Here is a 23848-nt window from a genome sequence, read left to right on the forward strand (position 1 = left end):
GCTGATCCTGCCAGTTTCTGCCCACCGATCTGTAAACTGACCACGGTGTATCATGACTGCTGAGACCAGACACCGTGGTCAGTTTATGTGCCTCTGTCATCAGCAGCCTGCTATCTGCTCTCCTCTCTGCTTCTGTGTCCTCCTCCCTCTTCCCCTATGTCTTTGGGTGAGCCACCCCTCCCCCCTCCTGCTGCTTTCATAACGTTAATCTGTATACACCATCAGCAATTCCTCCAATTGCAGTGCCCCCCTCTGTGAATGGTTTATAAATATAAATGCTGCAAATACCTAATTTAAGAGCAGAGATTACGATCACATGACTGGCCAGCTCTCTCTTCCTCTCCTCCAGACTGACATCAGCAGAGGAATCTCAGCCCCTCCTGCTGCATCTCTGAGGAGGAAAGGTAGAGGGCAGAACTAACATGGAAATAATTCCTAGAGGCTCCCACCCCAAAAACTTCCCTAAAATTATTCAAGGAAAAACTCCTGAAAGTCTCTACCTATGTGGAGAGGGGTGTGTGCCTTTCCTCCAGTCAGCCGTCTTGGCTGTATGCCCAGACTTCACTGCAGTGCTGACAGAAAGAAAATCTCTTAACAGGATCTGAACTTTCTAAAGAATATATAAAGCTGAAGACCACAGATATACAAGTAAAACTTATGTAGGGAGATTTGTTTCTTCTCTGTGTATCATCTGAGGCTGTTCACTTTACTAGGGAAATGTGAAGGTTTACATCCACTTTAAGGCTGGGTTCACACTGCTGCGGTGCGGGAACGCAGCGAATTTACTGCGGGTTCCCGCATCGCACCAGCTCGCACGGCAGTTCACACTGCCATATGCGAACTGCTGGGGAGTGTCATACAATGTTGATGACACCCCCAGTTCAGCCCGCATATCGCAATGCGAACTGACAATTCGGACATTTTAGGATCGCATAGGTGTGAACACCCATGCGATCCGATTTTGGTCCGAACAAAAAAAAGGGTCCTGTGCGAGTTTGGACCGAATGCGGTGCGATATCAGCCATACTATCTGTATGGCTGATATCGCACAGCACAGACATCGCATGTGATGTGAACAGCAGTGCGCTGCGAATCACATGCGATGTCTGCCACCGCAGCAGTGTGAACCCAGCCTAAAGGTATTGTAAACCCTTGTGTTTTTTCACCTTAATGCATCCTATGCATTAAGGTGAAAAAACTTCTGACACTGACCAGCCCCCCCATTTTACTCACCTGAGTCCGTTCATTCCCACGGCGGAGACGCGCAGTCCCTCTTTGCCCGTTGCCTTGGCTTTTGATTGGATAGATTGAAATCAGCGCAGCCATTGGCTCCTGCTGCTGTCAGTCAGATCCAATGACTGGGGGGGCGGTGCCGAGTCTGGCATTCTATGTCTGGATGCAAAAGCCGGATCGGGAGCACGCCCGCACAGCGACCCCCAAGGAGAGTGCTTCTCCTTCGAGGGACCCCAGAAGAGGTGGATCGGGGCCACTCTGTGCAAAACGAACTGCACAGTGGAGGTAAGTATGACATGTTTGTTTTTTTCAAAAAAAGAGGGCTTACATCCCCTTTAAGGGCCAGACATTTTTTTGTTTTATCTGTGTCTGGGCGCTAGTGGGTGGTTGTGTGACCTTTAAAAAAAAAAAAAAATCCAAAAAAACACCAGTTTTGCTGCGCTTTCGAAACGCTGCCCATTCATTTCAATGGGCAGGGGTGTTTTGGAGTGCTTTTTAAAGTGCTCCAAAGATGCTACTTGTTGAAGTTTTTCTAACATCCTGCAAGCACACCGCCCGACTGTGAAAGCACTCATGCAAATGAATGGGAGGCAGTTTTTAGTCGCTATTTCTAGCGCTAAAACACCTGAAATCTGCCTCAGTGTGAAAGGGGTCTAACTACCCATGATAGTGTTCAGCAAGACAAAGTATGAAAGACAGATTTCTGCTCATCTTGCACTAAGCATCTTCTAATTTAGAAACTGACAACAGTGTATCTAGGTTATTCAGTGAGAGCAGAAATGGTAGTGTGTAAAGGAAGGAGGCAACGTTCTAATTTAGTCATGTCACTGGCTTATCTACATAAGGCTCATTCTTCAAGTGTTTAATGACCTGTCCTAGCTGCATGAAGTGTTTCCATATTTAATTTAAAGCTGGTCCAAACAATTTACAATTGACTGATGTGAATGTACAATGTATAGGTAAAGCGCTGCGTAAATTGACGGCGCTATATAAGTACCTGAAATGAATAAAATAAATACATTTACTTCACTAAGTTGCAGTGGCTGTATAAATTGTATGTAGCTTCATCTACATACAGTATTCAACACTGTTGTGTCAGTGAGATGAGAACTTCCATCCTGCTCCTGTAGCAAAATGGAGTCGGGTTGAGCACTGCTCTACCATTGAAAGAAAGCATTGTATTCTATGAATGAAAAACCAAGCTTCCTCGAATTGTGACTTTATCAGCCTGTCTCTCCACCTCATCCAAACACTCTCACCAATCAGGTCTGTATTTCTTTTTTTTCTTTTTTTTTTTCCTCTGAATGGCTGAGCAGCAGTCAGCCCAACTCAGTTTTTGTTTTGTGAAATTCTCCTTCATCTGCTGGAATAGAGTGCCGCATAATGTGCGTAGCTGAGGCTGGATACAATTTATACAGCTTTCGCAGCCTCTGCAACTGTTAGTAAAGTAAATAGTTCATTTGGATCAGCTTGGTCCAAACAAACTAAAGTTAAATGAAAAGTGGAGATCAGCTTTAAACAGTATTCGAGTGAAAGGAGATTTACTGTGGGCAGCTGGTTCAGTTCTGTGTGCATTCTACACAAGGAGGGTCTTTACACTCAGCATTGAATACCTCTCTTCTTTAATTCTGGCTCAGTGGCTGTATGTCGTTTGATTATGTAATCACTTGTCTGGGTTTGATATGGTTAAAACTAAATACACAGCATTTTTTCATATTTGTTGTATGATCAGAAATGTGTTTCCGTTATTTTCCTGGGAATGGCAATTTGAAATGCCTTCAGTTAATTGGGTTGCCTTAGGAAAGTTCAAGACATAAGCCACTGCTTGAATACTACAAAGGCAACAGTGTTCCTGCACAAAGGCAGAATTATATGTATGTTGTACCTTTGCAGTTTATGTAATGGTAAAGAATGGCAAAGTCATCTTGTAAAAGATTTGACTGTTGGTGTTCTAAGCAATATTGCATACAGTTTAGAATAGGATCCTTTTACACTGTTTATTGTTGCACTTAGATTTTTGTGTCGAACACCAGTGATTTAGTGATTTCAACATTCTGTATTAGAACAGAAAAATTGAACCCTGTCTCTGCCAGAAAGGCCAAACTTTCCATCCAAGTGAATATAATGTGATGTAGGGAAGGATATTATAATATATTTTATGGTAACTTCTGATAAGAATAAGAAAATATCACGCTGATAACAGCTACTGAGCAGGAGAAAGCTACAGGACTTAATGCTTTGAAGAGCGAGAAGAAAAAAAAAACTGCAGATATGTGCCCAGCTCAAATTTCATGACTTGGGTTTACATCCACTTTAAGTGTGGATGTGCTATACACGTCCATCAAAGTACATAGGATGTATGTAGTACGGCCTGTCCATATACCGCACCCCCTAGTACTTGCTGGCAATTCCCCAAATTACATCCAGGAGTTGCTCAGTAAATACAGAGGCTGTAGAATTTGACTCCTGTGAGAACACAAACCTGTCACACATTTATTAACCCTAGGCTGCTTTCACACTGATCTGCTGCAAAAATGCATATGTGATTTTGTCGCGATTTTTACCACGTCTGGTGCGTTTTTTAAAGGACGTGACTCAAAAACCACAGCAAAAACACATCACAGGTGCATTTTTTTTTTCTGTTTTCCACTGCTTTAAATGGAAGGTGTGTTTTTGGTGTGTTTCTCCACTTCCCCAAGTCCCCTAAACATGCTGCAGACAGGTTTTTTTTTTTTTTTTTTTTTCTGCAGCAGAAGCGCACCACCCCAATGTGAACACATTCATTGATTTTAAAGGAAGCATTTTCCTTGTGCTTTTTAGGAGCTTCTTCTTTTTTGCTTAAAAGCGCTTGAAAAACTGAAAGCAGCCTTAGTTTACCTTAATAAGCTGGGAAGATCTCTGTTTAGGATTTTAGTGCAGCAGAGGCAGTATTTGCTCACAGGCAATCTCCCAGGACCTATTTCTGTTCCCGTGCCTTTGCTGCCTATTTTGTAAATAAAAGCTGTGCTTGGTTAAAAAGTGCATTAAACTGGTAAATAGAACTGTACTTCTTTAGATTAGATGTTACTTGCAGGGTGGGAACCGTAAAACGGGCTAATATGTTGACTTATCCCTAGCTCTGTTGTACTGGCTGTAAAAGAATACAGAATTATGTCGCTAAGAGTACCACCTTTTACCAATTTCTTTCACATAAATGGTGCATTAGGATTTGTCATGTTATGTGATTGTTGTAGTCCTGGGATCTCCATTTTCAGCATGCATTAAACCATTTCTCTTCCTGATAAATGAAGGATTGTTGGGCATCCTGTTTTTTGTAAAAGGGGAAATCCTTATGTTGAGTCAGGGCTGCATTCTTTTCTGAAAGAGTCTGACATGGTCTAAATTGTTTTAAAAATTTTTTTTTTTTTTTTTTTTTGCCACTTCAGCAGACTACATCAAGGGACTTGACTCAGCCTTACAATTCGTCTTTTCCGTCCCTGTCATTGTCTCATCATCGTAGCAGTTTTAAAAATGACAAAATTTACCAGCAGTTTATTACTAACTCCTCCCTTAACCCTACCCCCTAGAAAACCCTTCCCTCCTCTGCTCTCTTACCGGTCACAAAGTTAAGACCTACGTCGTTCATCTCCCCACCATAGACCTTACAGTCTCAGTTCCTGGGCGTAACTCCATGTCTTTTTGAAAGCTGTCCATCCCTCCCATTTTGTCATGGTTGTTGTTCTCCTCGTCTATAGTGCTACCCCAACATTCCATTATATATGTTTCCTCTACCATATCTATCCATTCCCAGATTAATAGAATTTCCTTCTTTTGCCAGTTCTTGGGTATGAGTCTCTTAGTGGCGTTTAAGAGATGAGGGGTCAGGGACCTTTTTATACTGCTTTATGTCACCCACCCCACCATTGAACAGCACCACCCAAGGATCTCCCACTATTTCTTTTTTTGTAATCTCCTTAATGAGTTGCAGGATCTTTTTCCAGTATTCCCTTATTTTAGGGCAGTCCCACCACAGATGTGTCATGGAGCCAACCTCTTTACAGCCGCTCCAACACTCTGCTGGTGTATTGCCCTTGAATTTGCTTATTATTTCTGGTGTTGAGTACCATCTTACTAGACACTTTAGTTCATCTCTGCTGTTCTGCTATCCACTGCCGAGGCGTGGGCAAGGTTCAAAATTTTTCCTATAAACTTCTTATCACGCGTTGTCCCTAATTCCTTCTCCCATTTTCTAATGAATGGCGGTATCTCCACTTCTGCCTTCAATAAAACTTTATACATTTTACATATAGTATTTCTCGGGTCCTTTTCCACGAACAATCGTTCAAAAATGGAGAGGTCTTCTCCGGATCTAATAGGTTGAGGCAAGTTTTTAATAAAGTGGTTCAACCGGAGAGACTGCCATTCAACCATCTCCGGTGCTAGATTATTGTGCATCAAATCCTGTGTAGGAATCATTTTTTCCTTTTTTTTTTTTTTTTTTTTTTTTTTTTATTATATCCATTAATTGTGTGACATCCTTTTTTAATCAAACTCCTCCTATGTTTTTCATTCCTGGTGGAAAATATTAATTATCTAACAGTGTAATTAAAGGTGAATTGTATTTGCCATTAAGCCATTTATATATCCCATCCCAAATTTTGAAAACATTATGTGTCAGTATTTTCGTCTAGTCTTCCATGTTGTGGGGGATTCCAAATAATATTTCCCAATTGTGCTTTACTTAGTGTTTTCTCTATACTAACCCATTTTTTTTCTCATTTTCTTCCTTGCCCCATTCTATCACTCTAGACAGCACAACAGCTTTGTAATAGGCTGAGGTGTCAGGGACCGCTAATCCTCCCTCCCTCCCTCCCTTTTCCCCTGTTTCAACATTTGAAAGGAGACTCTCGGTTTTTTTATGTTTCAAAATTAAATTCATTTGCAACATTTTTAATTTTCTCAAGTATTGTTGGGGGAGGGCTAATGGCACCATCTGAAGTCTATACATGACCTTGGGGAGGATCGCCATTTTTATAATATTAATATGTCCCAGCCAGGATAGAGATGTTCCAAGAAATTTTTTTTACAATCTGACCTAACTTCGTCTAGTAGGGGAATGTAGTTTATTTTGTACATCTTCTTCCGTGTGTTTGCTAATTTAATCCCCAGATATTTTAATTCTTTAGTCCAGGTGAATTTAAACTCTTTTTTTTTTTTTTTTTTTAATATTCTTTCTTCTGTATGGCTTAAGTTGATATTTAATATCTCGGATTTTGCAAGATTTATTTTAAAGTTGGAGATTTCCCCATATTGTTTTAAGGTATTTCTTAAATTGCGCATTGTCTTCCGGGGGAACGTGACATAAAACAGTATATCGTCTGCAAAAGCCGAGAGTTTGTGTTCTTCCTTTCCAAGCTTGAAACCAGATATGCTGGAGTCATTGCGTATCGTGGCCAGAAGTGGTTCCAAGGAGAGGACGATTAGCATTGGAGATAGGGGACACCCCTGCCTCGTCCCATTTTTCATCTCAAAAGGGAGAGACACTAGATCGTTTACTTTTATGGATGCAGTTGGATGATGGTACAATGACTTGACCCAACCAATCATTCTTGGGCCAAAGCCCATAGTCTCTAATGTCTGGATCATGAACCCCCAGTCTACCCCGTCGAAAGCCTTTTTGGCATCAATTGACAGTAGCAGTCCTGAGGGTCCCCTCTCTTTTATCATTTGGAGTAGAAGTATAGTTTTCACCCCATTGTCCCTTCCTTCCCTTTTTAGGGGTAAAACCAACCTGATCCAGTTAACTAGTTTATTCATTACTCCCGTCAACCGCCCCGCCAATACTTTAGCAAAAAGCTTTATGTCAGCATTAAGTAATGTAATTGGCCTGTATCTAGAACACAACAACCCCTCCTTTCCTTCTTTTAAAATGACGGTGATAGCCGCTGCAAGTGCATCTTTACTTAAATTATGCTCTACCCCCAGGCCATTCATGTATCGGCAAAGCTTTGGGACCAGGACAGTTTTACATTTTTTTTTTTTATAATAGGATATTGTAAATCTGTCCGGCCCAGGGCTCTTCCACGGTGCCGATTCGGACAGGGCCTTTGCTATTTCTTCCTCAGAGATCGGGGCCTCCGTCGCTTCCCTGGCCTCTTTGGCTATTTTCGGGAGTCCTGCCTTTCTGAGAAAAGTGGTTATTTTTCTGTTGTTTTCACCAGGTCTGACTTCCTGCTGCTGTACTGCGTATAGTTCTTGATAATAGGTTCTAAATATATCTGCAATTCCTTTAGGCGAGTAGACCATGTTACTATCTTTAGTTTGGATTTTCTGTATAAAATTGATAGCTTTTTTCTTTTGTAACATTTTTGTAACAAGTGGGTTTATTTCCCCACTTGTATCTGTCCCTTGCAGTCCTATTCAGGGCCGTCTTAGTTTTGTGTTCAAATAGAGCCTTTAAGGCCGTTCTTTTATTACCTTTTGGTATAGATCTTGATGACGGGCCGGATGTGTTTGTGTTCTTGTTCGGCTTTGCCTAGCTCATCCATAAGTATGCGTGTTTTCTTGTTTCTCTCCCTATATCCCTGTGTTCTACAAAAATGTAGTCTAACCTAGAGTAGGACCTGTGCACGGGAGAATAAAACGTAAAATCTTGTGTTTTGGGGTGTTGAATTCTCCAAATGTCCACCAATTGGCTGGCATGCAGTTTTTGTAGTAGTAGTCTCCTGCGCCCGGGTCCCACAGTCCAGACCGGGTGCCATACAAAAATTCAAATCTCCCATCATAATCGTGTGACCTCTCCTGAAATCCCTCAGCTTAGCCAATATACTTTTAAAATATTTCATCGGGTTTTTATTGGGGGCATAAACGTTTACCAGTGTGAATTCCTCGTCGCCTAGTTTCCTCTTTAAGAACAGGAATCTACCTTCCGGGTCGGTTAACCTATCTTCCGATGCAAACGAGTTCCATTCGCGAACCCAATTGCTACTCCCCTTGCTCTTTTAGTAACTGTATCTCCATAAAACCACAACGGAAAGTCCCTAGATGACAATTTAATGTTTGATTCATGGGAGATATGTGTCTCTTGAAGGAATACCACTTCCGCCCCGTACCTTTTTTGAGCTCCCTCATTATCATGTGTTTCTTGCTTGGAATGTTCAGTCCCCTAACGTTGTAGGTCAAGAAATTAATTGTCATCTCTATAATCCAAACTTGCTATCAAAGGCTTGGTTTGTTGATCTAAAGCAAGTTTATAACTGTTTTTACAGCCCCTCCCCATCCACCCCACTCCTCCCATCCCCCCTTCACCCCCCCCCCTCCTTGAACATGCAGCTCTCCCGGGCTTGTTTGTCCAAAGTGTCTTCTACCGTTTCTAATCTGGCCAACAAGTGACCCAGGTCAGACCTCAACAGGTTGATCTCTTTTTTAATGGAATTTTCCAATCTAGTCAACATTACCAAAATATCTCCTTTTGTAGGGAGTTGGGCCTCAGTCCTTTGATCTTCCAATCTGGTTGTTTCTAATTCGCTTTCATTTGCTAAATCCTCTTTAGACTGGTTTGGGGTCCCATCTTTCCTTTACTCGGATCCCTTCTTCTTATCCGCTTTACCTTGCTTTGGATGAACTGAGTTGCTGTTATTTGGGCTAAGCCCCTGGGCCAGGTAGTGTTTAATTGTACTTCTCGAGGTGTTGTCTCTTGGGGTTTTGGGTGACGAGGATTTACTCATGGTGTATCGACAGACCCAACCCCCCCCCCTGCAGTATAGGTAACCTTTTCTTCCTTCTTTCTCCTTTTTTATATATACCAGTTTGTAAACTTTTTATTTCCTTATACGTATGTCCTCGTTCCTCTGCGCCAGGTTACTGTTCTAGGTCTGCCCTTGCCTCCTTTCCGGTCTACGGGACACTTCAACTTCCCCCTTCAGGGAAACTAGGCATGGTGCTACTGACAAAGGGTTGCAATGAATCAGCAGTTCAAACGAGAGTTCAAAGCAATCCAAAGGGGAAAAAATTTTAAGCAATTCCACCAGTCCAGCTACAAAGTATTCAAACAATCCTCCCCTCAGCTCCCTTCATTTATGCTGTATTCTCCAGAGTATTTTCAGTGGAAACACATCATCAGAGTGGGGATGCGATTTCAGCAGAAACACTTCCTAGATACAGACATGTCGTGCTCTTCACACTGTGGGGTGTTCCACTCTTACCTTCTCTCTCCAGGAGTGTTGGGCATCAAAGCTGTACTTACGAGAGACCATTCGGTGAGGGCTGGGAAGTATTCTCCCTCCATAGTGCCGGGGGGCTGTTCGTCCTGTCCTGCAAGCTCAGCCTCCGCTATCTGAGGCAGAGCCGCCGTATATGAGAATCTGGGGGGGGGAGGGGGGAGAGAAGGATGCCGGACCTGCGCTGAATGACCCGCCGCACGGACTATACAATGCCGGCCCCGTGCTCTTTTGTGCGGGTAGACGTTCCAGCGCCTCTGCTGACTTGCGTGCGTCCGACGGGATGAGATCGCGGCCCCGGCTTCTCGCTTCCTCCTCTCATAGCCACCACACTCGTCGGCCGGCTTACGCACCCAGGCTCCTCCCTCCCTGTAGACGCCGTCTCACGTTATCCGCCCTCTAAATTGTTGTATTTTTTAATGCATACCCTCATTATCTGTCCAAGTAATGAGGTGCGCTTTTTCCTTGTTAATTGTAGTATTAAATTGGTTGTAAAGGCAGAAGTTTTTTTTCCTTCTCTTAATGCTTTCTATGCATTAAGATAAAAAGCCTTCTGTGTGCAACAGCTTCCCTAATACTTACCTGAGCCCCATCTCGATCCAGGAATGTTGCACGAGAGACTCGGCTGTCCGGGACTCTCTGTTCTTATTGGCTGAGACAGCAGCGGAGCACCATTGTCTTCCGCTGCTGTCAGTCAGTGAGCCAGTGAGAGGGGGTGGGGCCGTGGCTCCGTGTCTGAATGGACACAGGGTGCTGCGGCTCGCTGTGGGGGCACTTAACAGGAGGGTGGTGTCAGGAGTGCTGAAGAGGGACCCGAGAAAAGGAGGATCTGGGCTGCTCTGTGCAAACTCTTGCACAGAGGAGGTAATAATAAAAACATGGTATAAAGGCTCTGTTCACACCTAAGTGTGTGTGGGTGTTTTTCTGCTGTAAACCTCAGCTCTAAAAACCTCCAACAAGAGCAATCCTATTAATTTCAATGGCCCCTGTTCACACCTGAGCATTCTGTCGCTCAAAGTACAGGAGCTTCTTTTTTGGCAGATTACAGGCGTTTTACTGCTTTTACATTGGTGACCTTTTAACCTTAAACTCCTGTACAAAAACGCTGCAAAAATGCCTGTAAAATAGCAATGCCTAGTTGTGAACAGAGCCGCAAGGCTGCAATAACTCCTGAGCGAATTTTTTTTCAGGCAGAAATTTGCACGTTTTTACAGCAATTTTTAGCCGTGATTTTGTAAAGGTCAGAAGGTCACCAATGTAAAAAGCAGAAATGCCTGTAATCTGCCCAAAAAGAAGCTTATGTACTTTTTTTGAGCTTCAGGCGTTTTACTTCAGGCTACAAAACGCTCAAATGTGAATTTGCTTGTTGGGTGTTTTACGAGCTGAAAATGCTCAGGTGTGAATGCAGCCTTAAAATAAACCATTACAACCCCTTTAGGCTGCATTCACACCTGAGCGTAATTTTTTTTTTTTTTTTTTTTTTCAGGCAGAAAGTCGTGCATTTTGCTGCAATTTTGTACAGGTCAAAAGGTCACCAATGTAAAAAGCAGAAACGCTTGTAATCTGCCTAAAAAGAAGCTTATGTACTTTTTTTTTTTTTGAGCTTCAGGCGTTTTGCTTCAAGTGACAAAACGCTCAGATGTGAACAGGTGCCATTGAAATGAATGGGATTTTGCTTGTTGGGTGTTTTTTTTCTGGTGTTTTACATGCTGAAAACGCTAAGTGGTTAAACTGACCTCATTTACAGGCAGACGTTTATCCCTTTGATCTAAAAGAACCAAACAATACATTGTATATCTCTTCTCTTCTCTCAGCACTGACCAATGTTGATAAACATTTGTTTTTTTTTGTTTGTTTTTTTTTATCACTCAGTACAAAAAGCACAAACCTTTGTCCCAGCACTTCCTGTCTAAGGGTGACAACACTATCTTAAAGGAGAATTACAGCAAAGCTCGTTTGGCTGTACTTCTCCTGTGCATCACAGGAGTGCAGTCCGCTCTGCACTCCAGCGGACATCAGCCCGCTGTCTGACGTCACACAGCCGGTCCAGGCTCAGGCAGGATCGCGACAATTGAATCTGGATCCTCCCACATGCCTGGACCAGCACCTGGCTCAGCCTCTCAGCAAGCTGCTGAGAGGCTGAGCCGACCACCCCCTCCACAGCAAGTGCTGGGGGCAGATCGTTGCTGACTGTTAGCAGCTCTCTGCTCGGGAGCTGTAAGAACCGAGCAATCTGCGGTGTTTGCTTGGTTCTAAGTGTTGGAGATGCCAGGGGACATATGCAGCATCAGAGGAATGAGAAAAAATATATATTTTTTTAAATCCCATACTTTTAAATTGCTTTGCATGCAGCACCAGGGTTTTCATGTTAAATGTGCTTTCCCTGAGTGGCCGCGTACATTGAAACATTTGACTTGTTTTTTATTACTGGCGGCAAAAACCACTATAGCGGGAGCATGGAAGACACCCTTAGTATACTTTAGACGATTTAAACACAGAATATCATGGATTATCATGCATGAAAAATGCTAGTATTATCACGTACCTTTTGTCTGCGACCCCAGGTACCACGTGGTTACCAAGCTCGTCTCCTAATATTTCTACATCTTTGCCTTAGTTCTCCTTGTTTTGGGGATTAGAATTCCCACCCCTTCGTGTGGTTTTTTTTTTTTTTTTTTGTCCGTCCTTCCTTCCCTTTTTCCTTCCTTCCTTCCCTTTTTTCCTTCCTTCCTTCCCTTTTTTCCTTCCTACCTTCCCTTTTTTTCCTTTCTTCCTTCCTTCCTTCCCTTTTTTTCCTTTCTTCCTTCCTTCCTTCCCTTTTTTTCCTTTCTTCCTTCCTTCCCTTTTTTCCTTTCTTCCTTCCTTCCTTCCCTTTTTTCCTTTCTTCCTTCCTTCCTTCCCTTTTTTCCTTTCTTCCTTCCTTCCCTTTTTCCTTTCTTTCTTCCTTCCTTCCCTTTTTTCCTTTCTTTCTTCCTTCCTTCCCTTTTTTCCTTTCTTTCTTCCTTCCTTCCCTTTTTTCCTTTCTTTCTTCCTTCCTTCCCTTTTTTCCTTTCTTTCTTCCTTCCTTCCCTTTTTTTCCTTTCTTTCTTCCTTCCTTCCCTTTTTTCCTTTCTTTCTTCCTTCCTTCCCTTTTTTCCTTTCTTTCTTCCTTCCTTCCCTTTTTTCCTTTCTTTCTTCCTTCCTTCCCTTTTTTCCTTTCTTTCTTCCTTCCTTCCCTTTTTTCCTTTCTTTCTTCCTTCCTTCCCTTTTTTCCTTTCTTTCTTCCTTCCTTCCCTTTTTTCCTTTCTTTCTTCCTTCCTTCCCTTTTTTCCTTTCTTTCTTCCTTCCTTCCTTCCCTTTTTTCCTTTCTTTCTTCCTTCCTTCCCTCCCTTTTTTCCTTTCTTTCTTCCTTCCTTCCTTCCCTTTTTTCCTTTTTTTTTCTTCCTTCCTTCCTTCCCTTTTTTCCTTTCTTTCTTCCTTCCTTCCTTCCCTTTTTTCCTTTCTTTCTTCCTTCCTTCCTTCCTTCCTTCCCTTTTTTCCTTTCTTTCTTCCTTCCTTCCTTCCTTCCCTTTTTTCCTTTCTTTCTTCCTTCCTTCCTTCCTTCCCTTTTTTCCTTTCTTTCTTCCTTCCTTCCTTCCCTTTTTTCCTTTCTTTCTTCCTTCCTTCCTTCCCTTTTTTCCTTTCTTTCTTCCTTCCTTCCTTCCTTCCTTCCCTTTTTTCCTTTCTTTCTTCCTTCCTTCCTTCCTTCCTTCCTTCCCTTTTTTCCTTTCTTTCTTCCTTCCTTCCTTCCTTCCCTTTTTTCCTTTCTTTCTTCCTTCCTTCCTTCCTTCCCTTTTTTCCTTTCTTTCTTCCTTCCTTCCTTCCCTTTTTTCCTTTCTTTCTTCCTTCCTTCCTTCCCTTTTTTCCTTTCTTTCTTTCTTCCTTCCTTCCTTCCCTTTTTTTCCTTTCTTTCTTCCTTCCTTCCTTCCCTTTTTTTCCTTTCTTTCTTCCTTCCTTCCTTCCCTTTTTTCCTTCCTTCCCTTTTTTCCTTCCTTCCCTTTTTTCCTTCCTTCCCTTTTTTCCTTTCTTCCCTTTTTTCCTTCCTTCCTTCCTTCCTTCTCTTTTTCCCTTTTTTTTTTTTTTTTTTTTTTTTTTTTTTTTTGTTGTCCCCTTATCTCAAAAAGGATATCGGGGACTTGGAGAAAGTGCAGAGAAGAGCAACCAAACTGATAAGAGACATGGAGGAGATCAGCTATGAGGAAAGATTAGAGGAACTGAATTTATTCACTCTTGAGAAGATGAGATTAAGGGGCATATGATAATCATGTATAAATAAATAAGGGGTCCATATAGTGAACTTGGTGTTGAGTTATTCACTTTACGGTCAACACTGAGGACAAGGAGGCACTCTTTACACCTAGAGGAAAAGAGATTTAATCTTCAAATACAGAAAGGTTTCATCACAGTAAGAGCTGTGAAAATGTGGAATAGACTCTCTCCAGAGGTGGTTCTGGCCAGCTCAGTAGATTGCTTTAAGAAAGGCCTGGATTATTTCCTAAATGTACATAATATAACTGGGTACTAACTTTTATAGGTAAAGTTGATCCAGGGAAAATCCGATTGCCAACAATCAGCACTGAGAAATTCTCTCTCATGGTTGTTGTGAGGCTTATGTTTATTGTTGGCTGGATTTTTTTTTTTTTTTTTTCGTTTACTGAATGTGGTTTTTCATTTTTAGTTTTTTCTCCTCAAAAAAAAAGTTAGTGCTTTTTATTTGGCTCCAGAAACCCAAACTCCCCACCACTGCATGTCTTTTAGGATGAAGCAATTTGATAAAACCTACTATGAATGCATTCCCTCTGCACATCCTTCACTTTCCCTTGGGACCCTTTTTAGAGTGTTTTGTATAAGTAGCATATTCTGATACCAACCTGTGATTCTACAAAGATAATTTACACTCTACCTAGCAAGGAATTTGTGTATTTATCTGTTTTCCAAATTTGTTTTCTTTACTTTGCCCTGCATGAATAAAGCACATGTTCACTTCAATGTAGAAAATGTATTGTTGGCCTTTTTGTTGCCACCAGCATGTTACCTCAGTGGCAGCGTCAGCATATAAGCAAACTTCCAGCAGCTACAGCCACAAGGAGTTTAACCATAACCTGAAAGCCTCCCTCGAAATGTGATTTCCATGGTAGATATCAGGATGAAGAGCTCCAACAGCTGTTGCCTGATTTTCCTCTAGCTAGTATGTGCCTGAAGGCACTCAGCTCAGAGCACTTCTAGGTTCGGAGAGGTCTCAAACCTGGTGTAGAAGCTGATCAAACACTCAATTGGCTTCAACTGGGTGCAGTGGTGACATTAAGGCACGGTTCACACCCAATACTGGTGCAGCTTCCAGCAGGGGTCCTGTGCAGCCTTGTTCAGTTTCAGGTCCGATTTCAGCCCCAATTTTGAACCAGGACGCACAGGACCCCTGCTGGGAGCCGCATCGGTATTGCGTGTGAACCAAAAGACGCACAGGGCTCCTGTACAAATTCGCACCGGAGCCGCATCCGATATATGTGCACTGACTCCATAGAGAGCCATTTGCAGTCTCCTGCTATTGTGAATTGGATGCGGGGATCCCACATCAAATTTGCAATGGTGTGTACCCAGCCTCAAAGAGCAAGTAAACCCTGATCGGTTTTACTTCCTCTTTGTTTCCTGCAAAGGTAAAGCATAATGCGCTACTATGCATCTGTCCATCTTCCTTCCGGGTATCGCGGCTCTAGCGATGTGACTGGCCGGAGCTACGATGACGTCACTCCTGCGCATGCGTGTGGGAGCCGCCACTAACGGCACGATCTCCGTTAGAAACGGCACGCTCAGTGCGCCGTTGTCTACGGTGCATGCACCATAGACATCGGTGCCTGTCTTTTGCAAATATCTCCTAAACTGTGTAGGTTTAGGAGATATTTCTTGCACCTACAGGTAAGCCTTAATCTAGGCTTACCTGTAGGTCAAAGTGGTCTGTTAGGGCTCTTTCACACGGGGCGGATCAGTGATGACGGACCGTAGTGTCCGTCGTCGCCCGATCCGAAAACCGATGGAAAAGTAGGGTTCTCCTTCGTTACACTTTTCGGATCGGAGCGGGTCGGATGTCAGCGGACATGTCACCGCTGACATCCGACGCTCCATAGGGATACATGTATGTCCGTTTTTCATCCGAAAACGGAAGGATGAAATACGGACTCCCCGTGTGAAAGGGCCCTAAGGGTTTACAACCAATTTAAGGCCTAATAGAACCAGTCACCTGCACTAAGCCTACCTTCTAAGGCAATAATCTTACATTTAAAAATTCAAAGCATTTGTAAAGGAAGAGGTGTGTTATAATTTTTTTTTTTTTTTTTTTTTTTTTTTTTTTTTTTTTTTTTTTTTTTTACGATAACATTGGTTCTTAAAATTACAAGTTGGTGCATGTTTCATAATCGCTAATTAAACTGCTATCTTGGTCAGACTCTGAACCTAAACCACCTTGTTAGGCCATCTCGTCTTGGCACAAGTTCAGTCCTGTAACTGGAAAGTGAATTGTGTCTCCTGCAGATTTTTTGACTCCTATTCACCTACATATTTGTGCTTGGAAATCATAAACACTCTAGCTAATCTGTGGCCTACTGATTTGCTTATCTAAATCAGTTAAAACATTTTAAGATATTAGTCGTTTGTCAGGTGGTCAGCGTGGTGTTTAAACCCCAAACTAAAAATGTGATATATTGCTGCTTAACAATCATTAGATGTGATGGCTGCACCGGTTTTCTTTGGCTTTTTTTCTTTTTGTTTTCATATGGTGATTTGGCCAGTAGCATACCACCTGTATTGGTGAGACCACTCTGGAGGAATGAGAAGTGGGGGCACAGCAAGCGGCAGCACTTTCACTATTGAAAGGGAGTTGGAATCCTATATTAGTCAAGAAAGGGAGACCATACATCTCACAGAACTTCAGCAACTGTTCTCAGTTGCCAAACATTTACAGAGTGTTGTTAAAAGGAGAGGGGATGCTACTCTGTGGTAAACATGGCCAGACTTTTGAGACGTGTTGCTACCGATAATTTCAACATTACTTTGTTTTTTCATCAAATGGTACAGTTTATCAGTTTAAACATTTGATATGTTTACGGTTTTCTATTGTGAATAAAATATGGGTTTTTGAGATTTACAAATCATTGCATTATCTTATGTAGATTTTACACAACCTTTCTGCAATTGGGGTTGTATATGAACAAAAGTGATTAGAGAAGTTTTTAGCTTTGTTTTTCTAAATGCAGACTACCATTTAACAGTAAATCGTACACGGCTTCAGATTGTATAGAAATGTGTACCTCGATTTCCTAGCTTACAACTTGAGCTGTACTACAAACTGGAGCTGTACGGTTCTGGCTAAAATGAGAATCACAATTTTTTTCTTTTTTGCTTAGAGTAAAGATCAATTCTCTCGGTTTAACATCTTCTTTCACATTATACAAAAAAATTAGGCTAACTTCACTGTTTAGTTTTTTTTTTTTTTAATTAAAGTGTATTTAAAAAAAAAAAAAAAAAAATTGCGTTTGAAAAACCGTTGTGCAAATACTATGTGACATAAAATTATTGCAACAACCACCATTTTATTCTTTAGGGTCTCTGCAAAAAAAATTAAAAATCTCATGTTTCTGTGCTCCAAGTAATTTTCTAGCAGAAAATGATTTTTACTTGTAAGCAACAAATGTCATAAAAGGTTAGGTCTTTAAATGGTTAAACTTCCCTCATCTACACACCTTCTTTCCTTTGATAAAAGAAGGAAAAGATACTTTTTCTACTTGGAGTGTTGTAATAAAACTTGGCAGGCTGCCTGGATTTTTTTTTCCCAGTTGTGAGAACTCTGCACTTGTTAGAAAAATCGTGACATGCTGTTTTGAAGATCGGGAAGGAGAAAAAGATCGCGATTTTGATTCTTAATGATTAATCGTGCAGCTCTACCACCCCTACCTTAATTCACTTTGTTTTTTTTTGGCATGCTTTACTCTGTTCGTAATCCTTACCTGTGTCTTTGTTCCCTGTAGGAATGTATCCTGTCAGGAATCATGTCCGTAAATGGGAAGAAGGTATTGCATATGGATCGCAATTCTTATTATGGGGGAGAAAGTGCTTCCATCACACCTCTGGAAGATGTAAGATACCTTTTGTTAGTAACATTAACAAAAAAAAGCATGAACGTTTATTAGCGCCCCATATAGAGACTAAGGGATTTGCGTGACCTTTTAACTTGGTTACTTGGCAACTGTAACATATTACTTTGGTAGAATGTTAATATCTTTTTTCAGTGCAGTATTGATGGACAACCTCAGCTTTTGTACCATGTTACACCTGTATTTTGAGGTGCAAATGAATGCTGTGAATGATTGAGCTACAAGTCCCATCTGCCACCAAAGCGAACTAGTAGTTCTCAACAGAACATGTGTGCAGTAATCGCAATCAACACACTTGTAGCCCATTGGAGCTTTATCCAGCTCAGTAACTGAAAGCACGCATGGACAGAGTACTGCAGAGTGCAGTAGCGTGGCATTGCACCCACGATTATCTGATCATGGGTGCAATGCTTTTCAGGCTCCTGTAAATAAATTATAACATGCATAATTTTCTCCCACTGCAAAATATATGTGCATTTAATTTTTTCTTAAAATAAATGTACCTTTTTTAAATCTAAATTCAAAACTTGGTAACTTTAGGTCAGCATTAAAGCATATATTTGCGCTAAATAAAAGCATTACCATATGTTGGGCGGCACAGTGGTGTAGTGGTAGCACTCTCGCCTAGCAGTAAGAAGGGTCACTGGTTCGAATCCCAACCACGACACTACCTGCTTGGAGTTTGCATGTTCTCCCTGTGCCTGCGTGGGTTTCCTCCGGGTACTCCGGTTTCCTCCCACACTCCAAAGACATGCTGGTAGGTTAATTGGATCCTGTCTAAATAGTCCCTAGTATGTATGAATGTGAGTTAGGGACCTTAGATTGTAAGCTCCTTGAGGGTAGGGACTGATGTGAATGTACAATGTATATGTGAAGCGCTGCGTAAATTGACGGCGCTATATAAGTACCTGAAATAAATAAAATAAATATGTGCACATCACGCTGCACCGCATAGATCTGAGCAGCCTCATTGAATAACATTGATTCTTAAGACACCTGTATTTTGCTTTACAATGCACATGTTAAAACGCAAAGGTTTCAACAGGGCCCCGCCCTTAGTGGAAAAATACCTGCTGATCTGCACTGAAATCCCAAAGAGTGTTGCCAGCCCCGCTTAATTATGCCCTGCTAAAGTAAAAAACACACCCTTCCCTCATCTCCATAACATAAGGTGAGAAGCTTTGTAGTCCATCAGACTAGGTTAAGGCCGGCTGCAGGAACCAGCTGAGATTCAAACCATGTATTGGTGGGCTGCATGTTCCAAGTTGATTGATAGCATCAACTTGGGTACAACCAGCCTGTTGGCTTTTATCTACAATTGTCTCTGGCAGCTAATATAGCTGCTAGCATTAATCACTGTCTTTTCCCGGTGGGGACGGCTCCCCCCGCCAATCTGCCACATCCCCCCCCCCCGGGAGAATACAATGGATTCCCCTGTCAGCACTGTCTCTTGATGGGGCAATCGAGCGAAGGAAAGAAATTTGCTCTGTGTATGGCCTGCATAACACTTCAGTCCAGCAGAATCAAAATTACTGGACTGGTAAGTTAAAACGTGGGGGATGTTTTTGTATTGCAGAGAAGTACTGCACACATTGTGGTGTGTTTTTGTTTTTTTTTGTTTTTTTTTTTTTTTTTTTCTTTACGCATGCACTTATGACCAAAGTTTTATAAAATTTTAATTTTTTTTTTTTTTTTTTTGTATGTGTAACATGTCGACAATATTTGTATTTATAAATTTTATTTTAACTTTTAGTTGTACAAAAGGTTTAACCTCCCTGGAAGTCCCCCAGAGTCAATGGGACGGGGACGAGACTGGAATGTGGATCTGATTCCTAAATTTCTTATGGCTGATGGTAAGACTCAGTTTATCTTCTTGTAAACCTTTTATGACTAATAGATTAGCTTGTAATCCTTCTGACGTTAGTTCAGCAGCAGTTCATATGCAGATGAATTGGTTCTGGATACATATCTATACAAACACCAATAAATTGAATTGTTAAACATATTCTTGTTTTACAGACCTTCTTGGCAGTCCATTTACTGCCAACCAACGGAAAGTTACACCTGTTGAATTCTCACTGTTGTCATAGAAAACCTTAATCCCCATTATAGCTTTGTCTCTTGCTGTTCAGCAGATGAGAGCAACTGCTAAAATGTGGTTGTTAAAGTGTTACTAAAGGAGCCTGCATTCCCCTATGCCTGGTTTCCCACAGTACACAGAACATGGGAAGGCAATTATTTTAGTAAATATAAACTGCTAAATATATTTTCTCATCAGCAGTTAGCAGTCTTGTGACTTCTATCAGTGTCTGATTTAAGTTAGTAGGAGTTTTCATTCTGCACTGACTGTCCTAAGAGAATGCAAGACCCCTGACCCTCTGTCTGGACAGTGCTGATTGGCCTTGTGCTGATTACATGCACTCTCCAAAGAAAAAACTCTCTAGTAATGCACACCAAACTGAGCATGTACAGCTTGTCCCCTATCCTGTCTCCTCTGATTCTCCCCTTCTTCTACAGTCCCCAATCTATCTGATGAGCCATGGGGGGGTAACCTGCACACGCCCAGTTTGGTGTGTATTGCTTAGTGTTTGTTTTTTTTTGTTTTTTTTCTTGGGAGGGTGCATGTGATCAGCACAGGGCCGATCAGCACTGTCCAGACAGAAGGTCAGGGATCCTGCAGCCTCATAGGACAATCTGGGGAGAATGAAAATTCCTCCCACAAGCTTTAACCAGACACTGACAGAAGTCACAAGACTGCTGATGAGAAAGGTATTTAGCAGTTTATATTTACTAAAATACAGTTGCATTTCCATGTTCTGTGTACTGTGGGAGTCCAGATATAGTGAATGTTTTAAGTTTAATTCTGAACCCAACCAGGTGAAAACATGTGGCATGTGTTTTCTGTAACTCCAGTATCTGTTTTATACAAGACTGCATTTCCCACCGCTTATGGTGTCCAGAGATACACTCCTGCCAGTAGCACCTCTGTTACAAAGAACATTTTCTTGTTTTATTGGTCCTGATCTGATTGTGATCACTTTTTTTTTTTTTTTTTTTTTTATGAAGTGTGGGTGGAAATGTAACTACACAGGGGCCCCGATGAATCCCAGGTCGTCATGGCAACTAGACATTTCATCCTGGTGCCTGGGCTTTTGTCGGCCTAGCTGGCCTGTGTATGGAAGGTTGCATTAGGCTGCTTCGTGCGACACTGAGCTCTCCATGCCGCTGATCGCAGGAGGGAGCTGGGATCCAGACCCTGGCTGGGAATTCTGCCTAGCCCAGCTGCTTAGTGTGACAGTGAGCCTGCCTTGCCGCTGATCACAGGGGAGGGGAGCCGGGAACCACGCCCAGCTGGGGTTTCAGCCTGCTTGCTGCAATACTGAAGAAGAAATCCAGTCGGGACACTGGGGGAGCGAGTTAGTCAGCTTTTCTGAAGGGATTCAGCAGTACACTGCTGGGGGTGTCAATCTTATAGGGATCCAGACCCCAAGGCGGGATCCGCTGCCCAGGGAAATCGGCTCTTTGGGAATCCAATGCTTGTAACCTGGGAAAGCTGCACAAGGTAAAGGGGGGGGGTGCACACGGAGAAGGGTCGGGGGGGAGCTGCACAGGAGGTGAAGGGGGATGGAGAAACTAGGGAAGTGGGGGTGAAATGCTGCGGTGGCTCCTGCAGTGTCAGCTAATTGAGCCGCCTCATCAGTGCACATCAGTGAAGAACATTTAGCAAATAAGTCATTTTCTTATAGGACATCTAGGTTGTGTTGCTTCTTCACATACTAGCACCTCCTATGTAAACCTGTGACGTGCATCTGTAAACACATCAGGGCTAAATAAGAGACAGGGTTTTGTCGCTGAAAATAAAGCGGTTGGTTTAAAAAAAGGAAAACTGGCTCCAAGATTCCACAGCCCTGTCTTAACTTGAAATTAAAGTTTTTAAAATGCCTATGTACTTTGTGGCTCTCTGTTGCACTAATATTTGAGCCTTTATACTGGAAAACCAATATTTGTGTATGCATATAGGAAAAATCTATGACATTTGAAGGCGAATTGCTCAGTTTGATTTGCTTTGGACCTATTTTTACTCGTTCAGGTTTAGTTTTTCTAAATATAATATAAATATGATATTGCATTAGAGCTCATTTTAGCTTCCAGTTTTAAAGTCCAACTTCAATATGTAGAATAGGTAAGGGTCCTATCCTTTTTATAAGATTTTAAATGCTGTCAGTGTCCCTTTTTTGGGGAGCTTTTCCTTACTGTTCTATTTGACACCTCTTACTTGTTTCAGAATCCGATGGGATCACCGACAGCAACTCTACTGTTTAAAGCGCTACTCTTGTTTATCCAAAGCTTGGAGCCACTTGTCTGGAGTTGGGCTTTCGATATGTAACTTTTTGTAGTAATAATATCTTTTTTTTTTTCTAGGTCAGTTGGTAAAAATGCTGCTATTTACTGAAGTTACACGCTATCTGGATTTCAAAGTAATTGAAGGCAGCTTTGTCTACAAAGGTGGAAGGATCTACAAGGTGCCTTCAACAGAAACCGAGGCTCTGTCATCCAGTGAGTATCTTTTATTTCAGCTAACAGTAAAATGGGGTATACACAGGGAATTTTTTCATTCAACAAGCGGGTTGAAGGGAAAAAAACTGACAGATCTTCGCATCCACACAAGCGATGTGGATCGATGGAGATCTTTCCTGCTTCTTATTGTATTCTGACAGCTGGCAATCCCCCGTTGTTAGAATACACTGAAGGCTGTAGCAATTGGCTGCACACGCTGATCAAATGCAGGTTTTTCAGCATGACCTTCAACAGAAGCCAGTCGTTAGACTGGCTTCTGTTGAACAGGCAGCGGTACACAGTGAGATTCAGCAGATTACTGCTGAATTTTTAGTCTGTGAATACCAGCCTTAAGGCTTTCTACCAGTCCCTAGATTGTGTGTTGGACCTCCCCACACAAATATACTGTGGCAAAGCGGCTGCTCTGTGCCAGATCATGTGATCTGGGTCTGAGGTGCACGGCCCCGTCTGCGACCTGCTCCCACTGTGATTGGACACAACGGGAGCTAACCTGCCTATCATTGTTGAGAGAAGCAGAACAGCGGTTTGCCGATGTAAACAAGACAGATCACTATTCTGTGAGGAGGGAAGGTAGTGATCCTGTGTTTCTGGTACGCAGAAACGTGGATCTCTGCGTTCCCATAGTACAAGCACATTTCTCCCCCTCCCAGTTAGAGAGCACTCCCTAAGAACACATTTAACCCTTTAATCGCCCCTGATAACCCCTCCCAGTGGTGTTAGTACAATGACCATGCATATTTTTTAGCACTGATCACTGTATTAGTGTGACTGGTCCCCAAAAAGTGTCAGGTGTCTGATTTTTTTTTTTTTTTAATTTTTTTTTTTTTGTCCACCGCAATATCGCAGTCCTGCTATAAGTCGCTGGTTGCTGCCATTACTAGTGTGTGTATATATAATATTATATATATCACTCACTCTTTTTACCATGAATATCGGGTGCAAATAGCGTGTGCATGTTATACGCCCATACTTCAATTTTTGCTGCCTCGGTGGGGGCGGGGAAGGGGGCGGGACGAGCGCCGTCAGATTACATACAGTGAGAGTCTCCTGTTTACTTGGTGGCCTCTGTAATAGGAAGTCCAGTCTCCTGGGCTGCCATTGGACCACTGTTCTGTCTATCATAGGAGATTCTCACTTTATGTAATCTGTCGGCGCTCATCCCGCCCCCTCCCTGCCCCATCTAGGCTGCAGATGGGCATCAATGAGGCTGCTGCACTGATGGCAATGGTGAGGCTGCTGCAATTGATGTGGACTGATATGGCTACATTGATGGCACTTGTGAGGCTGCAGATGGGCATTGATCAGGCTGCATTGATGGTAATGGTGAGGCTGCAGATGGTCACTGACCCATATTTTGCTTCAAAGTTCCTTATTTAAAATTTAAGTTTTTTTTTTTTTTTCCTGAAACTTCCCTCTTAAAATTAATGTGCGAGTTATACGCCGATAAATACAGTGTATATATATATATATATATATATATATATATATATATATATATATATATATATATATATATATATATATATATATATATATATATATATATATATATTTCTCATAGTTTGTAGACCCTAAAACTTTTGCGCAAACCAATCAATATACGATTATTGGGTTGTTTTTTTTTTTTTTTTCTACCAAAAAGATGTAGCAGAATACATATTGGTCCAAATACCACCA

The 23848-nt window shown here is 41.9% G+C and overlaps 1 protein-coding gene across 1 annotated transcript in view; it reads left to right on the forward strand.

Moving 5' to 3' along the window:
• Positions 1-23848, forward strand: part of GDI2 (GDP dissociation inhibitor 2) — a 59068-nt gene that overhangs the window by 6992 nt on the left and 28228 nt on the right. Inside the window, exons 2-4 of the mRNA XM_073619394.1 lie at positions 17468-17575; positions 19347-19446; positions 22016-22150. Of these exons, the coding sequence (XP_073475495.1) occupies positions 17468-17575; positions 19347-19446; positions 22016-22150 (343 nt within the window). The remainder of the gene's footprint in view (positions 1-17467; positions 17576-19346; positions 19447-22015; positions 22151-23848) is intronic.

This window comes from Aquarana catesbeiana, linkage group LG03 (assembly GCF_042186555.1).
Source record: "Aquarana catesbeiana isolate 2022-GZ linkage group LG03, ASM4218655v1, whole genome shotgun sequence".
Taxonomy (NCBI): Eukaryota; Metazoa; Chordata; class Amphibia; order Anura; family Ranidae; genus Aquarana; species Aquarana catesbeiana.